Source organism: Coregonus clupeaformis, chromosome 21 (assembly GCF_020615455.1).
Source record: "Coregonus clupeaformis isolate EN_2021a chromosome 21, ASM2061545v1, whole genome shotgun sequence".
Lineage (NCBI taxonomy): Eukaryota > Metazoa > Chordata > Actinopteri > Salmoniformes > Salmonidae > Coregonus > Coregonus clupeaformis.
The window spans coordinates 19,314,237-19,337,610 of NC_059212.1; the positions used below are offsets into that span (position 1 = coordinate 19,314,237).

Below are 23,374 nucleotides of genomic sequence, written 5' to 3' on the forward strand. Positions count from 1 at the left end.
AAAAAATGGCCACAATTTTCTGTAATTATTTTTTTGCAATTTCTCTGTCATAATAATATATTTCAGTATGTCTGATCATTGGGCAATGGCTGCTCTTTTTTTTGTTGTTGTTCTGGTTCTGCTGGTCCGAGTGCTGTGACCTTGTCTGTGCTGAGAAATGATGCTAGGTTTAGCACCAACAGACCAGCTGCTGCTGCAGAAGACAGTGCAGTCGAGGTAGGGAGAAAACAGAGAAAGAGACACACACTGAAACAGATTTAGCCTACTGCTGCCAGTTAATATTGTGGCTGTATATCGTATGAAATAGTAGGCTAATTAACACTTAGGCCCAATTAGGGAAGGGGGGATTCAGGGAAATATATATGACAGGCACTAAATAGCCTAAAAAGTTGTTAGATTGGATTTTATAACACATAAGCCAATAGCCATCTATTAGACATGAAATACAGTACTACTGCTTTTTATTAAATACAAGTCATTATGTATTACAATGAAACACTGAATTAATGCATAGTAATTGCTAAATAATCTCTGTTAAAGGTCAATTCAGGGACTGTCTGTGTATTTTAAATGTTTTATCAATGTTTATTCGCTTCTGAATCTCAGTCTCTTCAGCCAGCGAGTGGGTCTTATGAGCTGTAGTAAGGATTGACCCTGGTGTCGGATTACATAACATAGCCAACGCCACTGGAGGCTGGAAAGTCCTGCCTATTTCCCGCTTATTTCATTTGCTGAAAGGCCCGTCACTTCTCTGCAGCAAAATACACATACTTTAGGACATTGTCAAACGAAGCACAATGCTGGAAATCTAGCCTCATCCACATAAACTAGTCCCGGCATCGTTCTATGACAAACACAGAAGGTTTTATATTGAATTCAATAGATGAAAACAGAAAGAGGGGGAGAGAGCGAGAGAGAGACAGTTCCTTAATGTAGCCATTGACTGTGTTATACATCCAAAACATTAAGGAACTGGCCGTCTCGCTCTCTCCTTCTCTTTCTCAGTTTTCTTCTAATGAATTATATGTAGCTTAATATTTAAACACTTAGCGAAGTGGGCAGGGGGGGATTTGAAATATGTAGTTAGGTTATATAAGACAATGGGGTAGGCATTTATTCAGTGATTTTCTTCCTCGTCTAATAGTACCGGATGGGTAACAATGTAGTTTAAGGGTCCATAATAAACCATTTATAAGGCATTTATAAATTCATGAGGAAGGAAAATGATGTGGATATATTGAAGCAACATCTCAAGACATCAGTCAGGAAGTTATAGCTTGGTCGCAAATGGGTCTTCCAAATGGACAATGACCCCAAGCATACTTCCAAAGTTGTGGCAAAATGGCTTAAGGACAACAAAGTCAAGGTATTGGAGTGGCCATCACAAAGCCCTGACCTCAATCCTATAGAACATTTGTGGGCAGAACTGAAAAAGCGTGTGCGAACAAGGAGGCCTACAAACCTGACTCAGTTACACCAGCTCTGTCAGGAGGAATGGGTCAAAATTCACCCAACTTATTGTGGGAAGCTTGTGGAAGGCTACCCGAAGCGTTTGACCCAAGTTAAACAATTTAAAGGCAATGCTACCAAATACTAATTGAGTGTATGTAAACTTCTGACCCACTGGGAATGTGATGAAAGAAATAAAAGCTGAAATATATCATTCTCTCTACTATTATTCTGACATTTCACATTCTTAAAATAAAGTGGTGATCCTAACTAACCTAAGACAGGGCATTTTTACTAGGATTAAATGTCAGGAATTGTGAAAAACTGAGTTTAAATGTATTTGGCTAAGGTGTATGTAAACCTCCGACTTCAACTGTATCTCCAGTGGTGTTTTTCCATGTTGTATTTGTCTTAAACATGAGCTGGTTAAAAAAGGAGGAGGACTATGTTTCACCAGTGACTGGTAAAGTAAAAGTTGAGCTGTGATGTGGGCTGATGTGGCAAAAATGCCAGGGCTGAATTGTTGTCCCAGTCAGCCCCTGCCTGGCACTCCATTGACTTGTTTTTATTCACTTCCTCTGTGAGTACAAGGGTTGAGAGGAGGGTAGCCCACTCTTATTACATGATCTAGCCTGGACCGGTTCGAACCTGTATCATACTCAAGAGACACTTCCTCAACAGTGTGCAATGCACCGGTGCAGCAAACAACCAAATCCAGACATAGCTGGAAATCCAGCATGACTTCAGTCGATAGCGAGTTTCACCAACGGTTCTAGATTCCTAACGTCTTCATATTTCACAATTAGGCTGGCTATCTAGCCTAGCTACAGACAGACAGGACGAGAGGGAGAGAGCTAGCAAGGACTGTTACATTGTGTAGCCTACAGGTGCAGCAGTTATGATGTGCCGGATACAATGTATTCATTTACAGACTGAAAAGTAGTAATTGCTAGATAGTTACTGAACAAATGGTTACAGTTCAAAGCTTACGAATGAGTTATATTGTAACATAATGTTCACGCGGGAGAAACATTCGATCAAGTATGCGGTGGTGCACTAGTTTTCATAATTAGGCCTTTCTCGAATTTGGTGGCATCTGAGATAAGCACGTTGTGTCTTTAGGACGTTGATCTGTCGCATCCACCATTAAGAAAAGCCGGTAATAGCGGTTTAATGTTCTAGTTCGACCATCCTTTTCTTTGAATTACATGCGTACGGAGTAAGACGTTCTGCGCATATTCTTCACGTAGCTAGTGTTTCTCAGGTAGCCTATGCAGAACGGCTGGTATTGAGAATGGTCCTGACAATTGCACTGTCACGAACATAATGTTCTTGGTCTTAATCTTTATTCCATAGATGATGGTTTAATTATTTGAGCTGAATCTTCGGAAGGAACTGTCTGGACCGTAAAAGTGGAATTAACGTCACCAAGATAGTAAGTATGGTAGTTTTTTCTCGAATTTACCACGCTTTAAAAACTGTAAATACATAATTTATATTTGTTTGATGTTGATTGTCATAATGTGCGGTTATCCCAGGGTAGTTTATTTAGGCTATAGCAAGTGGCAAGATAATTTAAATTGTTAACGAACGCACTGTAAATGTTTAACTCTATGCACATGCTGTAGTTGAGTTAGTTTAAGTTTACCCTACGTTACAGCAAGTCACCTGACCTCAGAGTCAGACAACAACAGAAAAATGAATGCGCAAGATCTCTAGAATAATCTCAAGAGTTTAACATTTGTCTAATAGTTTATATTTCCTAAGTTAAATTCTGTAAATATTTTCGATCAGTAGCCTAGGTTTATTCCACAACTGGCCTCTCTGCTCCCGGTCTCTTTTTTAGACCAGTGCTGTCTGCGGTCTACACGCTGTCTCACCTTCTACAGATCCTCCGCTTTGATTATATGCAAAACGTCTTTGATGATGGCTTACTGGGATGTCACCTTAAATCATTTTAGATTAATATTATACTATAGCTATAAATATAGCCTATAGGCTAATAGCCTATAATATCAAAATATGTATTGATATTACTGTAAATCTTTAGTTCAACTATTAAAGGAAATTATGAATGAAACTAAATATCATCAAGTTAATGATCATCAAGTGATAAATCAAGTGACAATATTTGTGTTAGAATACTGGTAAGGAAAAGTGTATGGCATAAAATCACTCTTAATAGTGTAGAAACAGTAATAATCCTATTAACTATTAACAGTAGTTATCATTATGTAGGCTACCTAGTTTGGGCAATGTATCATCACTGTCATAAAACAATTTTAAACATATTATTTTTACCCTGGGAGAAAAGGATCAGAGAGAGTTACAACACTGGTAAATACAGGAAGTGCTCCCACATGCTGAAGCTGGGCACAATTACCATTGCTTCTTAAAATGGCACACCAAGATGATAAACTTCTCAATGACTTACAATAGTTGGTAGACTAACATCAAAGTAACCTTTGCCATTCCAGTATCCACATGTCATAACTAGTCTAGACCAGATGTAGACTCTTGGCTTTGTCATCAGATGTTTTTAAATTCTTTATAGAGATGCATGAAAGAGAGTAATAAGCCGATGTCATTACTAATGCTGTTTTATCTTTTATGGGCCACTTTGACATGGAGAGCCATTCAATTTAGTTATAACAAATAATGGTATTAACCTTTATTACCTTTTTAACCTTTATAACCATACCAAGTACAAACATTTACCAACAAAAATCGATTTGTTACCAAACAAAAACACACATTTGAAATGCTTGTTTTTTTATTTCTAATTAGCTTGTTTGAGAAATAAGTGCTTTCCATACTAGCTAAATGCCCGGTCCTCTTCCATTGCAGGAATGTTTACCATCACTGAGTTAGCATCGCTGAATGACATCCAGCCGACCTACCGCATCCTAAAACCATGGTGGGACGTCTTCATGGACTACCTGGGGGTGGTCATGCTCATGTTGTCCATCTTTGCCATGACGATGCAGATCACAAAGGACCAGGTGGCGTGCCTTCCCTGCCTGGAGGAAGCGGAGGAGGCGGCAGCAGGGCCAAACTCTTGCACAACTCAAAGTCAGCAAGAAACCACCTCATCAGCAGTTAGTATGACGACAGCGCATGCTACACCAATGGCCACTAAATATCTACCAGACAGTGCAGTACACAATATCCATAACACCCAACCCATTGTTGTGAAGCAAGAGAGCAAAATGCAGCAACCCGAGCCCACAGGGATCCGAACCAACTTAGATTATCAGCAGTACATCTTTGTCAACCAAATGTGTTACCATGTTGCCTTGCCCTGGTACTCAAAGTACTTCCCGTACCTTACTCTCATTCACACCCTTGTGCTTATGGTCAGTAGTAACTTCTGGTTCAAATACCCCAAGACAAGCTCAAAGATTGAACACTTTGTGTCCATTCTCGGACGATGCTTTGAGTCTCCGTGGACTACAAAGGCTTTGTCCGAGACAGCCTGTGAGGATTCTGAGGAGAACAAACAGAGACTGACTGGCACCACTTCAGCACCGAAACAGGTATCACAGGAAAATAAAGACGAAAATTCTGCCAACACATCTACTCCTATGCTTGGCAATACAGGAGTCAAGTTCTCAGCAGATAAGCCCGTTGCTGAGGCCCCAAGTATGACTATCCTGGACAAGAAAGATGGAGAGCAGGCCAAGGCTCTTTTTGAGAAGGTGAGAAAATTCCGTGCCCATGTGGAGGACAGCGATTTCATCTACAAGCTCTACGTAGCTCAGACCGTGGTCAAAACGGTCAAGTTCATTTTGATTCTGTCATATACGTCAACTTTTATGGCTGCCATCGACTTTCGCCACAAATGTGAGCCCGATATCAAACACTTAACTGGATATAAGCAGTTCTTTTGTACCCACAACATGGCTTTCATGCTGAGAAAGCTCCTCCTCAGCTACATGGCCCTCATATTGATCTATGGGATGGTGTGCTTGTATTCCCTCCACTGGCTTTTCAGGCGCCCCCTTAAAGAGTACTCATTTGAGAAAGTCAGAGAGGAGAGTAGCTTCAGTGACATTCCTGACGTGAAGAACGACTTTGCGTTCCTTCTGCACATGGTCGATCAGTACGACCAGCTGTATTCCAAACGGTTTGGTGTCTTCCTCTCAGAGGTCAGCGAGAACAAGCTGAGGGAGATCAGTCTGAACCACGAGTGGACATTTGAGAAGCTCAGACAGCTTGTGACCCGAAATGCCCAAGACCAGCAGGAGCTCCACCTCTTCATGCTCTCTGGTCTCCCGAATGCAGTGTTTGACCTCACCGACCTGGAAATACTTAAACTAGAACTAATTCCTGAGGTCAGGTTTTCGGCAAAGGTTTCCCAAATGACCAGTCTGCATGAGCTGCACCTCTGCCACTGCCCCGCCAAAGTTGAGCAGACAGCCTTTGTCTTTCTCCGTGACCACCTCCGCTGCCTTCACGTCAAGTTCACAGATGTCGCTGAGATCCCCACATGGGTTTATTTGTTGAGAAGTTTGAGGGAGCTTAACTTGGTAGGCAATTTAAGCTCAGAAAACAACAAAATGATAGGACTAGAGTCCATGCGAGATTTGAAACATCTAAAGACATTGTATCTGAAGAGCAACCTCACCAAGATGCCTTCAAGCCTCACAGAGCTGTCCCCACACCTGATCAAACTGGTGGTGCACAATGATGGTACTAAACTACTGCTACTGAACAGCCTCAAGAAGATGACAAACCTTGCCGATCTGGAGCTGCACAACTGTGAGCTGGAGAGGATCCCCCATGCTATTTTCAGCTTAACCAACCTTCAAGAGCTAGACCTCAAATCCAACAACATTCGCACCATTGAGGAGATCATCAGCTTTCAGCACCTCAAGAGGTTGACCTGCCTCAAACTGTGGCACAACAAAATCATCACCATTCCAGCCTCCATAGGCCAGGTCAAGTGTTTGGAGTCACTTCACCTTTTGCACAACAAACTGGAGACGCTCCCGCCAGCGCTGTTCCACCTCCCCAAGCTGAGGCACCTGGATGTCAGTCACAACTCCATCACAGTGATCCCGCCGGATGTGGGTCTCCTGCAGAACCTCCAGCACTTCGCCATTAATGCAAACAAGGTGGAGGTGCTGCCCAAGCAGCTGTTCAGGTGCACCAAGCTGAAGGTCCTGTGTCTGAGCAACAATGGCCTCACCACCCTGCCTGAGATGGTGGGTCAGTTGGTGCAGCTCGCTCAGCTGGAGCTGAGGGGAAACTGTCTGGACCGCCTTCCCTCGCTACTGGGGAACTGCCGCCTTCTACGTAAAAACTGCCTCATTGTCGAGGACCACCTTTTTGACACTTTGCCCATAGATGTAAAGGAAAGCCTCAGTCGGGAGACCAATGTGTCCTTTGCGAGTGGCTTATAGCTTAAAATCTCTGATATCCTAAACCCTATTGGTACAGTGATTAACTGAAATGTATATTATTACTCACTGAAGCAATACGCCATGAAAGTGAGATGTTATTCACCAGGAAGTAGCCTTGTAGTTGTATAATTATTTTTGCCTTTTGGAATCGTCTTCAATGGGCAAAAACATGGCACAATGGTCTTCAAGCCAAATACTTAATAAAAGGCATCTGGCAGAAGTAAATTCATCCACAACATGAATATGATTTTATATATATCTTAAATGACTCCGTTTTCACGAATTTGATTATATAACTTCAACCCCATTGTAAAGACATGGGGACATGACCCGGAAGTAAAGCGGAAAGGGCGGTTACTTTCACAGGGTATTGAACCACGTTTTATTGATTATAAATTGCACTATAAGGTTTGTTCCTTGACACGTTTAACTTAATAAAGTGAGAGAGAATGCTTCTCCTCAACGCAGACTGCGTAGCACTATAATCAAGTCATGATTTATTGCATTTATCGTTTCAAAGTAGTATTCTTTCAAATATTTAAGAATGTTCAGGATAAAAAACGCTTTCAGTTGCTTCATAGGGTATTATTGCATAATATTGTTAATGGGAATAGAATTTTAGACTTATTAACAAAAATTGTATTAGCTACTCAGGTATGATGTTAACCATGGGGAATAGCTTTTCGCCTTAATTGCTATTTCTCAGTGAGGGCTTTCATAAGAAAGGCCAAAACAGAAGAGCTCTCATGTTTGTCAAAACACTCACTGTCGTTATTCACATCACCATTCAATGAAAGAACAAATGCTCTCTTTTCAGTAGTAATTCACTTTTATTTAAATAACATTTCCTTAATTTTCTTCAATGACATCCTGCAGCCAAGACATGGTCTGTCAGCAGAGTGACAGTTGTTGTGTGTTGATAAGAGGGGATCCTCAGTCAACTGGGAACTGTTTAGGGCGGCAGGTAGCTTAGTGGGTAAGAGCATAGTGCCAGTAACCGAAAGGTCGCTGGTTCTAATCCCCGAGCCGACTAGGTGAAAAATCTGTCGTTGTGCCCTTGAGCAAGGCAATTAACCCTAATTGCTCCTGTAAGTCACTCTGGATAAGAGCATCTGCTAAATGACAAAAAAACAAAAAAAACTTTTTAAAAATCTGCTTTGTCACAGTCTGGCCTGTATGATCAGACTAAGTTCACTGGGGGAATAGAAGATACGGTCTGAACTTTTACCCCCTCTTGGGGATTACGCTTGAAATTGGGAGTACTTTGCACAATCAATGTTTGCTTTGCTTATAGATTGTTGAATATTTTTCTCTGGATTACACTCCCCTATCACAGACCATAATAAACCTAATTTATTTTTTAAAGATGCGTGATTGAAAAGGGATGAGGGTTGACAAAAGGGAGACAACAATGGGACAAAGATTGTTATTGCTTTTTTCCAATGTATTTCTGTACTGTACATGAACTGTTCACAAATGCCACCATACCAAATTATTGATAATACGCTCAAAGTCCATTAATTTATGGCACAATAAAACTAGATTTTTAGATAAACTTTTCCAATTCTTGTCACTCTCTGGTTCAATGCATTTCTCAATGGTAATTGGACATTATTTATGGCACCCAGGTCTCACAGCCCACCAACACAACCACCTTGAGAAGATCCAACGATGTGCAACCTGGCCTTGCAGTCCTTGGAGTCCCGCCACACCCACCTCTGCAGATCCTTTGCCCAGAAGCTTGCAAAATCCCATGTCAGTGGCAAATCTACCCGATCCAGTAACAAACTAAACCTTCCCCCATCTCGGACTGACAGATACTACAACAGCGCTATGCCTTACTTTGTGAGACTGCTTAATGCTGCTTCACTGTAATATTGTACACTACATCTAATATACAGTGGGGGAAAAAGGTATTTAGTCAGCCACCAATTGTGCAAGTTCTCCCACTTAAAAAGATGAGAGAGGCCTGTAATTTTCATCATAGGTAGACGTCAACTATGACAGACAAAATGAGGAAAAAAATCCAGAAAATCACATTGTAGGATTTTTAATGAATTTATTTGCAAATGATGGTGGAAAATAAGTATTTGGTCAATAACAAAAGTTTCTCAATACTTTGTTATATACCCTTTGTTGGCAATGACACAGGTCAAACGTTTTCTGTAAGTCTTCAAAAGGTTTTCACACACTGTTGCTGGTATTTTGGCCCATTCCTCCATGCAGATCTCTAGAGCAGTGATGTTTTGGGGCTGTCGCTGGGCAACACGGACTTTCAACTCCCTTCAAAGATTTTCTATGGGGCTGAGATCTGGAGACTGGCTAGGCCACTCCAGGACCTTGAAATGCTTCTTACGAAGCCACTCCTTCGTTGCCCGGGCGGTGTGTTTGGGATCATTGTCATGCTGAAAGACCCAGCCACGTTTCATCTTCAATGCCCTTGCTGATGGAAGGAGGTTTTCACTCAAAATCTCACGATACATGGCCCCATTCATTCTTTCCTTTACACGACGAGTTGAGTTTTTACCAAAAAGTTATATTTTGGTTTCATCTGACCATATGACATTCTCCCAATCCTCTTCTGGATCATCCAAATTCACTCTAGCAAACTTCAGACGGGCCTGGACATGTACTGGCTTAAGCAGGGGGACACGTCTGGCACTGCAGGATTTGAGTCCCTGGCGGCGTAGTGTGTTACCGATGGTAGGCTTTGTTACTATGGTCCCAGCTCTCTGCAGGTCATTCACTAGGTCCCCCCGTGTGGTTCTGGGATTTTTGCTCACCGTTCTTGTGATCATTTTGACCCCACGGGGTGAGATCTTGCGTGGAGCCCCAGATCGAGGGAGATTATCAGTGGTCTTGTATGTCTTCCATTTCCTAATAATTGCTCCCACATTTGATTTCTTCAAACCAAGCTGCTTACCTATTGCAGATTCAGTCTTCCCAGCCTGGTGCAGGTCTACAATTTTGTTTCTGGTGTCCTTTGACAGCTCTTTGGTCTTGGCCATAGTGGAGCTTGGAGTGTGACTGTTTGAGGTTGTGGACAGGTGTCTTTTATACTGATAACAAGTTCAAACAGGTGCCATTAATACAGGTAACGAGTGGAGGACAGAGGAGCCTCTTAAATAAGAAGTTACAGGTCTGTGAGAGCCAGAAATCTAGCTTGTTTGTAGGTGACCAAATACTTATTTTCCACCATAATTTGCAAATAAATTCATTAAAAATCCTACAATGTGATTTTCTGGATTTTTTTTTCTTCTCAATTTGTCTGTCATAGTTGACGTGTACCTATGATGAAAATTACAGGCCTCTCTCATCTTTTTAAGTGGGAGAATTTGCACAATTGGTGGCTGACTAAATACTTTTTTCCCCCACTGTATATACACTACCAGTCAAACGTTTTAGAACACCTACTCATTGAAGGGTTTTTCTTTATTTTGACTATTTTCTACATTGTAGAATAATAGTGAAGACATCAAAACTATGAAATAACACATATTGAATCATGTAGCAACCAAAAAAAGTGTTAAACAAATCAAAATATATTTTACATTTGAGATTCTTCAAATAGCCACCCTTTGCCTTGATGACAGCTTTGCACATTCTTGGCATTCTCTCAACCAGCTTCACCTGGAATGCTTTTCCAACAGTCTTGAAGGAGTTCCCACATATGCTGAGCACCTGTTGGCTGCTTTTCTTTCACTCTGCGGTCAGACTCATCCCAAACCATCTCAATTTGGTTGAGGTCGGTGGATTGTGGTGGCCAGGTCATCTGATGCAGCACTCCATCATTCTCCTTCTTGGTAAAATAGCCCTTACACAGCCTGGAGGTGTGTTGGATCATTGTCCTGTTGAAAAACAAATGATAGTCCCACTAAGCCCAAACCAGATGGGATGGTGTATCACTGCAGAATGCTGTGGTAGCCATGCTGGTTAAGTGTGGCTTGAATTCTAAATAAATCACAGACAGTGTCACCAACAAAGCACCCCCACCATAACACCTCCTCCTCCATGCTTTACGGTGGGAAATACACATGCGGAGATCATCTGCTCACCCACACCGCATCTCACAAAGACACGGCGGTTGGAACCAAAAATCTCCCATTTGGACTCCAGACCAAAGGACAGATTTCCATCAGTCTAATGTCCATTGCTCGTGTTACTTGGCCCAAGCAAGTCTCTTCTTCTTATTGGTGTCCTTTAGTAGTGGTTTCTTAGGGCTGCAATTTCTGAGGCTGGTAACTCTAATGAACTTATCCTCTGCAGCAGAGGTAACTCTGGGTCTTCCATTCCTGTGGCGGTCCTCATGAGAAGCAGTTTCATCATAGCGCTTGATGGTTTTTGCGACTGCACTTGATGACAGCTTTGCAAAGTTCATGAAAATGTCCGTATTGACTGACCTTCATGTCTTAAAGTAATGATGGACTGTCGTTTCTCTTTGCTTATTTGAGCTGTTCTTGCCATAATATGGACTTGGACTTTTACCAAATAGGGCTATCTTCTGTATACCACCCCCCTACCTTGTCACAATACAACTGATTGGCTCAAACGCATTAAGAAGGAAAGAAATTCCACAAATTAACTTTTAAGAAGGCACACCTGTTAATTGAAATGCATTCCAGGTGACTACCTCATGAAGCTGGTTGAGAGAATGCCAAGAGTGTGCAAAGCTGTCATCAAGGCAAAGGGTGGCTACTTTGAAGAATCTCAAATATAAAATATATTTTGATTTGTTTAACACTTTTTGGCTACTACATGATTCCATATGTGTTATTTAATAGTTTTGATGTCTTCACTATTATTCTACAATGTAGAAAATAGTAAAAATTAATAAAAACCCACGAGTAGCTGTTCTAAAACTTTTGACCGGTAGTGTATATATAGTTGAAGTCGAAAGTTTACATACACTTAGGTTGGAGTCATTAAAACTTGTTTTTCAACCACTCCACAAATTTCTAAGCCAATTGTAATTTATTAGGCATTTATTCAGTAAACAGAGAGGCACATATGTACTGCCAGTTCCTTAATATGTTGGCTATATATTTACATTTTAGTCATTTAGCAGATGCTCTTATCCAGAGCGACTTACAGTTAGTGAGTGCATACATATTTTCTTTTTCCTTTTTTGAAATTTTCCTTTTTAATTTTTAATTTTTTCATACTCTATATGTAATAGCAAATAACACTTTGGCGTGACAGACAGACAGACAACATATGAGAACAAGGAGATGCAAAGACAGACAGAGTGACAGCAGAGAAGATACAGAGACAGACTGCACAACAGGGAGGCAAGAGGCACAGTTATAGTGGTGAGTTGTTCAGTTGAAGTTTTACATACACTTAGGTTGGAGTCATTAAAACTAGTTTTTCAACCACTCCACAAATTTCTTGTTAACAAACTATAGTTTTGGCAAGTCGGTTGGGACATCTACTTTGTGCATGACACAAGTAATCTTTCCAACAATTGTTTACAGACAGATTATTTTACTTATAATTCACTGTATCCCAATTCCAGTGGGTCAGAAGTTTACCTACACTAAGTTGACTGTGCCTTTAAACAGCTTGGAAAATTCCAGAAAATGATGTAATGGCTTTAGAAGCTTCTGATAGGCTCATTGATATCATTTGAGTCAATTGGAGGTGTACCTGTGGATGTATTTCAAGGCCTACCTTCAAATGCAGTGCCTCTTTGCTTGACATCATGGGAAAATCAAAAGAAAATCAGCCAAGACCTCAGAAAGAAAATTGTAGACCTCCACAAATCTGGTTCATCATTGGGAGCAATTTCCAAATGCCTGAAGGTACCACGTTCATCTGTACAAACAATAGTACGCAAGTATAAACACCATGGGACCACGCAGCCGTCATACCGCTCAGGAAGGAGACGCGTTCTGTCTCCTAGAGATGAACGTACTTTGGTGCGAAAAGTGCAAATCAATCCCAGAACAACAGCAAAGGACCTTGTGAAGATGCTGGAGGAAACAGGTACAAAAGTATCTATATCCACAGTAAAAAGAGTTCTATATCGAATAACCTGAAAGGCCGCTCAGCAAGGAAGAAGCCACTGCTCCAAAACCGCCATAAAAAAGCCAGACTACGGTTTGCAACTGCACATGGGGACAAATATCGTACTTTTTGGAGAAATGTCCTCTGGTCTGATGAAACAAAAATATAACTGTTTGGCCATAATGACGATCATTATGTTTGGAGGAAAAAGGGGGGCTTGCAAGTCGAAGAACACCATCCCAACCGTGAAGCACGGGGGTGGCAGCATCATGCTCTGGGGGTACTTTGCTGCAGGAGGGACTGGTGCACTTCACAAAATAGATGGCATCATGAGGAAGGAAAATTATGTGGATATATTGAAGCAACATCTCAAGACATCAGTCAGGAAGTTAAAGCATGGTCGCAAATGGGTCTTCCAAATGGACAATGACCCCAAGCATACTTCCAAAGTTGTGGCAAAATGGCTTAAGGACAACAAAGTCAAGGTATTGGAGTGGCCATCACAAAGCCCTGACCTCAATCCTATAGAACATTTGTGGGCAGAACTGAAAAAGCGTGTGCGAGCAAGGAGGCCTACAAACCTGATTCAGTTACACCAGCTCTGTCAGGAGGAATGGGCCAAAATTCACCCAACTTATTGTGGGAAGCTTGTGGAAGGCTACCCGAAACGTTTGACCCAAGTTAAACAATTTGAAGGCAATGCTACCAAATACTAATTGAGTGTATGTAAACTTCTGACCCACTGGGAATGTGATGAAAGAAATAAAAGCTAAAATAAATAATTATCTCTACTAATATTCTGACATTTCACATTCTAAAAATAAAGTAGTGATCCTAACTGACCTAAGACAGGGAATTGTTACTAGGATTAAATGTCAGGAATTGTGAAAAACTGAGTTTAAATATATTTGGCTAAGGTGTATGTAAACTTCTGACTTCAACTGTATATTATTTTATGTACAGTACCAGTCAAAAGTTTGGACACACCTACTCAGTCCAGGGTTTTTCTTTATATCTTACTGTGTGAATCAGGCCTTCATGGTTGAATTGCTGCAAAGAAACCACTACTAAAGAACACCAATAAGAAGAAGAGACTTGCTTGGGCCAAGTAACACGAGCAATGGATATTAGACCGGTGGAAATCTGTCCTTTGGTCTGATGAGTCCAAATTTGAGATTTTTGGTTCCATCCGCCATGTCTTTGTGAGACGCAGAGTAGGTGAATGGATTATCTCTGCATGTGTGGTTCCCACCGTGAAGCATGGAGGAGGAGGTGTGATGGTGTTTTGCTGGTGACACTGTCTGTGATTTATTTAGAATTCAAGGCACACTTAACCAGCATGGCTTGTGGTGGATATTTTCATCAATAATGAGGAGAGACAAGGTCAATCACCAATCAGAATATTAACTTGATTAAAAACGTATCGAAAAGGGAGCTGGTCACAATACCCACACCAAAGTGAATAGAGTGAGAGCCCACTGAGTGGAGTGAGCCTCTGGGTTATATACTATCTCAGGATAGGTCAGGATAGATGCAACCTCAGAGATAACATACAATGGTTCCAGACATTAACCCCACACATCCTGTGCCAGACCCTAGCCCCAAATACAAATAACTCATTGTTTTGTTCAGTACTAAGAATTTAGAAGGACATTTGTTGTTACTTAGTTTTCACCTTGCTAGAAAGGGAACCAGGGGAGAGAACTATCTCCCAAGGCCAAAGAAGGGGGTGACTGACACACAGACATTGTGGAGACAAGTGATTTGTTCCCATTCTTCATGCCATCCCTTCAAATGGTTTGCAATGGGTAAAGACACATATTCACATATGGAAACAATGTTTCCTTCATACCTCCTTTGCCCTATTCTCTTTCTGATATTCTGCATAGCACCAAGGACATTTGATAGACAAGCCCAACTTCTCCCTTCTCTGGGCCCCAGGTGACTGAGGCCCATATAAGGGAGGAAGTGCAGCTGCCCCCACCAGAGTCCGAAAGGAGACATTCTAATAACAAGAGTTCAACAATTCAATCATATAAGCATATTCTGCAGATAAGACATCTTAATTATCAATGTTACCTAGCTAATTCTGATTTATCCACCACAGGCTACCACAGCATTCTGCAGCGATACGCCATCCCATCTGATTTGCGCTTAGTTGGACTATCATTTGTTTTTCAACAGGACAATGACCTAACACACCTCCAGGCTGTGTAAGAGCTATTTGACCAAGAAGGAGAGTGATGGAGTGCTGCATCAGATGACCTGGCTTCCACAATCACCCGACCTCAACCCATTTGAGATGGTTTGGGATGAGTTGGACCACAGAGTGAAGGAAAAGCAGCCAATAAGTGCTCAGCATATGTGAGAACTCCTTCAAGACTGTTGGAAAAGCATTCCTCATTAAGCTGGTTGAGAGAATGCCAAGAGTGTGCAAAGCTGTCATCAAGGTAAAGGGTGGTGGCTACTTTGAAGAATCTAAAATATACAATATATTTTGATTTGTTTAACACTTTTTTGGTTACTTCATGATTCCATATGTGTTATTTCATAGTTTCTACAATGTAGAAAACCTGTGAATGAGTAGGTGTGTCCAAACTTTTGACTGGTACTGTACTTAATTACGTATTCTGTAAATCAGCTTTTAGCTACAAATGTGTAAAATTCTAAATAAACCTTAAATATATTATGTACAGTATGTACAAAGGTGCTCCTGTGGCATCTTATCATAATGCAGTTATATCTGTATAAAGAAATAGATAATTGGTTAGCAGCTGTACAAAATTATTTGTTGAGGGTTTGTTATCACATGTGCATGACATTAACTGAATTTCCTTGATCAAGCAAAGGTACAACATACACAACATCTTTAGGGAGGATGTAATGCCAAAACAATAGGGACATTTGAATAGGGCAATAAAATAATAATAATTTGCAACTTTTGAAATACAATCTGGAAGTTAATGCCTGTAACTCTGACATCAGGCCAGATGAGATCAATTCAGGCTTTGCAGAGAACACTATCTTGCCAGTACTTTGGTAATTCAATATTATATAGTCAAGTTGAGTTATGTGTGTGACTTTCTTTATCTCCCTTCAAGGATGATGGCAGAAATTCCAACACTTTGTTGGACATTTGCTTGCTGCTGCGCCTGGTTACACTTTATTGTAGCTAATAATGACATTACAAGCAAGCCACAGATAGCTTGGCATATGGAGATCTCTTGTCATTTTAAGCCTTACTATAGCTATAATTCATAGTATACCTTTTCCCAGGGCCATTGCAACTAACAAGTTGAATCATCAATAAAAAACTGTTGTTTGGAAATTTGGAAGGGGAATAGAGTAGTCTAAATACTCCAGCATGATAGGTGGCAATAATCATTCATAGTTTAGAGCCTAGAAGCAGCTTCTTTGCAGTATCTTAGTTGACTAGCTTCTGTCACAGAGTAGGAAAATGCTGCGCCCATTCACCCATAGAGAATGATAGAGGCCTCTAGTGGTCATCAGGCAGTTTTAGCATGTGCAGCACCATTGAGGGCTTCCACCATTTTAATGTAGTCAGCTGGGTGGGACTTCCAACTTCATTGGCTGATCCCTCCTGGTGACCCTGTTGGAATCATGTCAGACCCTGTTGGAATCATGTCAGGAGGGATCAGCCAATCGTGAAGAAGAAAATGGACTAATTTAAAATGGAGATCGCCTCAATTCGCTTAATTCACACGACGCGATACGTCACTTCCGGCTGAACGAAAACGAGGCCCTGGGTGGGAAACAGAGACCGGAAACCAGGGCAACATAGTCAAACTTCATACTTCTGCGTCCCTGGATGTAACTCCTACAAAAGGAGGGAGTCATGCAAAGAATACATTTTTCACTGTTTCCCCAAAGACCCCGCACTCCGATGACAATGAGTGGTGAAAATAAAGAGAGTTGTCAGGCCACATTTTAAGGTAAGTTAAGATTGTTGAATTTAATGTTGCTAGTTAGCTAGCTAACCACTGGCCAGCCAGGCTAACAACACAGCCACCAGTTAGCTGAGAACTGCTAACATTGGTTAACTTAGTAGCTATCTTTGCATCTCTAACCAATATAGCAAGTTATGATGCTTGATAACTAAACTGGATCAATATTTCCCTACACAGTTAACTGATAACACCAAATTGTGTTCAAAACACTTTGTTGTGGATTCCTTTTTAAAGACCATAAGTGGGAAATGGATGCTAAAGGAGTAGGTTGTGCCGACTGTGTTCACCTGGATGTCCACCCCAAAGCCTGGCAGGAGGACCATCATCAGAAAAGCTGCAAGGTAGGCCTATCTAGCTTAGCTTACCCCTAAACTAGGTAACTACTAGTTTATTATACAACTTGTCAGGTAGAATCATTAATCAACTGTATTGTACTTTTCAGTGTTACAGTGAGGCTGCCCGTCATGGAAAGGATGCACCTGCTGAGGAGCCAGATGAGCTAAGGTAGTTGTTTATTATTACATGTGTATCTTTTCTGTAATTTTCAATTGTTCATAGCAGGTTTATGTAACATAACCTTGTATCTGCAGTGACTCACTGGATCAGGACCCTCAAGCTGAGAACCTGGCTTGCCAAATCATAGTCAGGTATAGACTTGCTATCTGAACTTCAGTCACTTTAGTGTTTTTGTGAGTTTACAATATTTGGTTTAACCTCGGTCACTAGCTCCCATTTACAATCTTTCACAATGAATACATTAGTTTCTGCCAGTCTACTCTACATATAGGCCATGCAAGTTAATTTTGAGTTATTTTTCTGTAAGCGTTCTACTAACAGAAAAGGAAGATGTATTCATTTGCATGGCCTGTATTTGGAATAGAAGATGTAGAGCTGATAGTATTCATTTTAAGAGCATGTAGTTGGGCTTGTTAAAAACAATTTTCTTGCCTTCCTTTTCACCTTGCAGTTCTGGCGAAGAGGTGGAGGCAAGCGTACCACACCCTGACCATGATTACGTTCAGAAGCCTCTGCTTGCCTGCCAACGGTAGCATCCCCTTGTGTAAAGCTTATCTACTACAGTTATTCAGGAAATATTTATTTTTGATTATTAAATTGTTTGTCTTGCGTCAACCCAGTTTTGGGCTTCTCAATGTATATATTCTCTCCAAGTGATAGTTGTCGTTGCACATCACAAAGAAGTCATACCATTTGGTTCCTGTGATACCCATTTGTCCCATCATTTGATAGTGGTACTAGTGATTCTGTTTTAAAAAGAAAGTACCATCTGCATTTGAAGTGAGATATGGACAACCCTCGTAGCTGTTCTGATCTGGGCATTTCATTTCTAAGAGGCCATGAGGAGGAGTCTCAGATTGGTCAACCACCTCTCTGTCTGGGGATGCACCTAAATCGGGACAATGGGGGTTAATCACAAAGCCACGTGGTAAGACGTCTCTGCCAGAGATTTCTGTGTATATTGCTGCAGCCACTGATTCTAGCTCAAGCCCCCTTTTCATTGCCTTGGTCTGCCCATTTATTTTACTCCTCTGTAGATTTGTAGCAAGGCTGTCCATGCCTGCTTGCCTTGAGCACACCCTTTTGAAATTAGATGAGGTAATGCACTGAGAGCGCACACAATGCCAGACTTTGTTACTTTGCTCTCTAGTTTCCCTCTCAAGGTGTTCTGCGTCAGACTGTTATCTCCATACCACCGTAAAGGTCCATCTCATCTTGATTCAGAACAGGTGTAAAGCTACTGGCCTGTGGAGGCAGTGGAAAGGTGGGTTTATCATCAGTGGGGGTGGGCTCTGGCACATTGAGATTTTGATAAGTCAAGACAGACCCAAAGGGCAGATCCCCATATTGTGAGGGTACACTCTTTGGCTGATGTGCTGGGGAGTTCATGAGTGTGAGGAGTTGACGTGTTTCCAATGTCAGAGAGGTTGTTCTTAAGGCTTTGTGCAGGGGGAGTGGTACTGGTCAGTAGAGGTTGCTTACTATCCCCTCACCTGAGCGCACCTTCTTTACAGGGGGCATGTCCTTTCTGGGTATCTTTGAGATCTCCACAGTATTGATGGGTTTATATCTCAAACCCAAGGCGCGTGATGGGACGTGCCAGGTCTGGGGTAAAGAGGTTTTGCTCTCTGTGGGAGGGACAGTCTTGCATCCCATGTTGATGTAGTGTGCTGAAGTGTACAGCAAACCAATAAGGTGATTATACTGTCCTTGTCCAGCATTGCAGTTGCACTGACTTTTCAATGAAGAGACTCAGGTGAAAGGTCCACCTGAAAGCATAGCAACAAAAAGGCATTTCAAACAACAAAAGTAATACTCACATCAGGTGAGCCAAAGTAGACATAGAACAACATTTTCGCAGTTGGAATTGAAAGATATTATGGATTTTTCAAGAGAGTTAATGATGACAGTAATAAAACACCAATGTAAAAATGTATTTGGGGTAGATGTGTATCTCCACACACTACTTTTATAAGTATTGACCAAATATAGGCTATTGTAGTCTCTGCTTGAAAATCCACTGTAATAGTGTCTAGCATAACTAACTTGCTGTGCGAAAAAAAACAATCCCCACAATCTAAAATGGGAGCTCACTATTGGAAAATGTACTATTGTTGGGATCTATTTTCTTATAATTAGATGTGATGCCTAGCTTAAAAAGAATACATTAATGATGAAACATAATAGGTTTGTGCTGTACTGATATAGATTGTTTAACATAACAAGCTGTGACTAATGTGAGGAACCGTTAGGGGGGAGGCTGAGATAGACTTGTGACACACACACACACACACACACACACACACACACACACACACACACACACACACACACACACACACACACACACACACACACACACACACACACACACACACACACACTGCCTCTTTGTTAAACCGCTCAAGGACATGTGTACTGCAACAATGAAGAAGAGGAAACTATGTCTGAGGTTGCTGACTCTCAAGACAGGTTGCAAAAACAACTAATGCCCGGCAACAGTGACGCGCCAAGGGGCTGGGACCAGCCTGTGCGCCAACGACAGGCTGAGTAAGTTTAAACTACGCTCAGCCTCTACTCTGACAGGCCCGCTTTGAACGGGAACTATCTCTGTCAGAGTATTAAAAGAATAACTTTGGGTTGGGACAGTTAGTTCTCTGTTAGCCCTGTGAGGTGTTACAGTGAACCCGTATATACGAAGATTGCATTTACCATTTATTCGCTTGACTAATTATATTAATAAAAAAGCTGAGAATATATTCAGTGACTTAGTGTTAAATTCTGTTCTGATACCAGATTCGAATGACGCAACTTAACACTATTGATAATCATTTTTGACACATTGTTTGAGGTTTTTTGTTTCTCAGCAGTGGAAGGGGGGATGTAAAATTGAACATGAGCAGAGGAAAGAAAATGAAAGGAAATAACTGAATAAGGGGTTGTTTTTCTAATTGCTGGAGCACAACCATTCCATTGAACAGTGACATCCTGAATATAGACTCATCATAGGCTGCTAATCATATATATCTCAGGAAAACCTTTACAAAGCCTGGTGGGGTTAATAAAACACCTTATGGTATGCAATGATTGAAACACCTACTTACAGTGGCTTGCGAAAGTATTCACCCCCCTTGGCATTTTTCCTATTTTGTTGCCTTACAACCTGGAATTAAAATGGATTTTTTGGGGGGTTATATCATTTGATTTACACAACATGCCTACCACTTTGAAGATGCAAAATATTTTTGGGGGTGAAACAAACAAGAAATAAGAAAAAAAAACAGAACTTGAGCGTGCATAACTATTCACCCCCCCAAAGTCAATACTTTGTAGAGCCACCTTTTGCAGCAATTACAGCTGCAAGTCTCTTGGGGTATGTCTCTATAAGCTTGGCACATCTAGCCACTGGGATTTTTGCCCATTCTTCAAGGCAAAACTGCTCCAGCTCCTTCAAGTTGGATGGGTTCCGCTGGTGTACAGCAATCTTTAAGTCATACCACAGATTCTCAATTGGATTGAGGTCTGGGCTTTGACTAGGCCATTCCAAGACATTTAAATGTTTCCCCTTAAACCACTCGAGTGTTGCTTTAGCAATATGCTTAGGGTCATTGTCCTGCTGGAAGGTGAACCTCTGTCCCAGTCTCAAACCTCTGGAGACTGAAACAGGTTTCCCTCAAGAATGTCCCTATATTCAATTCTGACCAGTTTCCCAGTCCCTGCCGATGAAAAACATCACCACAGCATGATGCTGCCACCACCATGCTTCACTGTGGGGATGGTGTTCTCGGAGTGATGAGAGGTGTTGGGTTTGTGCCAGACATAGCGTTTTCCTTGATGGCCAAAAAGCTCAATTTTAGCCTCATCTGATCAGAGTACCTTCTTCCATATGTTTGGGGAGTCTCCCACATGCCTTTTGGCGAACACCAAACGTGTTTGCTTATTTTTTTCTTTAAGCAATGGCTTTTTTCTGGCCACTCTTCCGTAAAGCCCAGCTCTGGGGTGTTACAGGAGTGGGTCGCAGTTCCGGAGCGACCCGCTAGGTGTCATCCTCAGACAACCATAGGCACCTCTTCACTCACAGTCGGGACTAATTATCTGCCTATTGGTGTCACCTGTGGCTATCTGATTCACCTGTGTATTTATGCCCTCACTTCCCTGTGTTCCCTTGCTCAGTTGTCTCTGCTAGTTCCTTGATGTCAAGCAGTACGTATCAGTGTTGGATCACGTGACGGAGTTACAGGTACTCGAGAAGTGTTCTCCCTGTGTCATTGTGTTTTTCCAGTCAGAGTTAGTATTTCGTATTTTTTGTTGTCAGCCTGTTTTTTGGAGACCTATGTGCTCCTCATTTGTTTTTGTGTATAGTCTGTTGTTTTGTATCCTGGCTTTTGGACCACTAGTAAAGATCCTTGTTTCACCATCCTTGCCTACTGTCTATCCTGAACCGTACCTGGGTCACACCTCACACCAACCCTTACACTGTGGAGTGGTCCTATGGACAGATACTCCAATCTCCGCTGTGGAGCTTTGCAGGTCCTTCAGGGTTATCTTTGGTCTCTTTTTTGCCTCTCTGATTAAAGCCCTCCTTGCCTGGTCTGTGAGTTGGTGGGCGGCCCTCTCTTGGCAGGTTTGTTGTGGTGCCATGTTCTTTCAATTTTTTAAATAATGGATTTAATGGTGCTCCGTGGGATGTTCCCACGGGGGGCCAGTATGAAAATGTATGCTCTCACTAACTGTAAGTCGCTCTGGATAAGAGCGTCTGCTAAATGACTAAAATGTTAAATGTTATGTTCAACGTTTCTGATATTTTGCTTAGTGGTGTTGCAGACTCTGGGGCCTTTCAGAACAGGTGTATATACTGAGATCATGTGACAAATCATGTGACACTTAGATTGCACACAGGTGGACTTTATTTAACTAATTATGTTACTTCTGAAGGTAATTGGTTGCACCATATCTTATTTAGGGGCCTCATAGCAAAGGGGGTGAATACATATGCACACACCACTTCAGTTATTTATTTTTTAGAATTGTTTGAAACAAGTTATTTTTTTAACTTCACCAATTTGGACTATTGTGTATGTCCATTAAAAAATCAAATCCAAAAATACATTTAAATTAGGTTGTAATGCAACAAAATAGGAAAAACGCCAAGGGGGATGAATACCTTTGCAAGGCACTGTATAAACCATTTATAAACATTATGTTATGGAATGGTAGTCTTCCAGAATAGCCTGAACCCTGAACAAGCTCAGAAGAATGTGAGCAACACTTAAGTATTCCTACACTATTATCAGCTGGCTACCTGAACCACGCAAGGAGTCTCATTCTCTCACACTACACCTTTCCGTGTCTATCCTCCAGACTAAATTGTGAATGATAAAGCATTGTTATTCATTGGACAAGCTTAGCTACGTTACAAAAAAGCATGACAACATGGACATGAATCAATAATCGTTTGACAAGCTTAGCTAGCGAGTAATCTAACCTTGTTAGTGATACCTACAATAGCTAGTTAATGTTACAGAACAACCAAAACAAGGGCACAGTTCAAGCTAAACAACCCATTATGTGAGCTGCAATTTAAAGATAGAATGTTTGAATGATGGATAAGTAACACTTACATTCATAACACCTAACATATTAGCCAGCAACATTGCTGATGCCACCAGACCGACTGTGCTGGATGCCTCTAACTTTAGGCAAGCATTGCACAATCGCATAATTACCTTCAACATTGTGGATATATCCTCGATCCAATTGCTGTATCCTTTAGTCTGGACCAGTTTCAGAATTCTGAGGTATTCATCAGCCCATTTGTAGATCGATGTGACTGTAATTGGTGGTAGTATCTGCAGGTTGCTTGTCCATTTGCCAGCCATTGTTTTGAATGAGAAGCTTCCTTATTTTCCCACCCTAGCCTCGTTTTTTGTTGTCGACGTCATTCAATATGGCCGCTAGCTGCATAAAGCGAATGGCGCTGCCAGTCCTTTCACAGACGTTATAAATGGCACAGATTCAAAATTGTATTCT

General features: G+C 41.3%; 1 protein-coding gene and 1 long non-coding RNA gene across 4 annotated transcripts; one reads left to right on the forward strand and one right to left on the reverse strand.

Annotated features, from left to right (window-relative positions):
• The first annotated feature begins 2,092 nt into the window (after positions 1-2,092).
• LOC121535021 (volume-regulated anion channel subunit LRRC8D-like) lies at positions 2,093-7,879 on the forward strand. 3 transcript variants are annotated; one of them, XM_041841685.2, is made up of 3 exons: positions 2,093-2,713; positions 2,806-2,884; positions 4,297-7,879. In XM_041841685.2, exon 3 carries the CDS (start codon positions 4,299-4,301, stop codon positions 6,852-6,854), a length of 2,556 nt encoding a protein of 851 aa, XP_041697619.1. In that variant the 5' UTR covers positions 2,093-2,713; positions 2,806-2,884; positions 4,297-4,298; the 3' UTR covers positions 6,855-7,879. The 3 variants fall into 3 exon arrangements, with proteins under 3 accessions (XP_041697619.1, XP_041697620.1, XP_041697621.1); XM_041841686.1 differs by having other exon boundaries at positions 2,093-2,608; XM_041841687.1 differs by having other exon boundaries at positions 2,093-2,336.
• A 9,444-nt stretch (positions 7,880-17,323) lies between these two features.
• Positions 17,324-23,351, reverse strand: LOC121535023. The gene is made up of 2 exons (XR_005994709.1): positions 23,071-23,351; positions 17,324-19,113 (listed from the first exon to the last, which is right to left on the reverse strand). It is a non-coding gene; the product is annotated as an uncharacterized LOC121535023 (long non-coding RNA).
• Between the last annotated feature and the right edge of the window lie 23 nt (positions 23,352-23,374).

Excerpts from the sequence above, each read along its gene's own strand:
- LOC121535021 (XM_041841685.2), top strand. The coding sequence starts at position 4,299 with ATGTTTACCATCACTGAGTTAGCATCGCTGAATGACATCCAGCCGACC.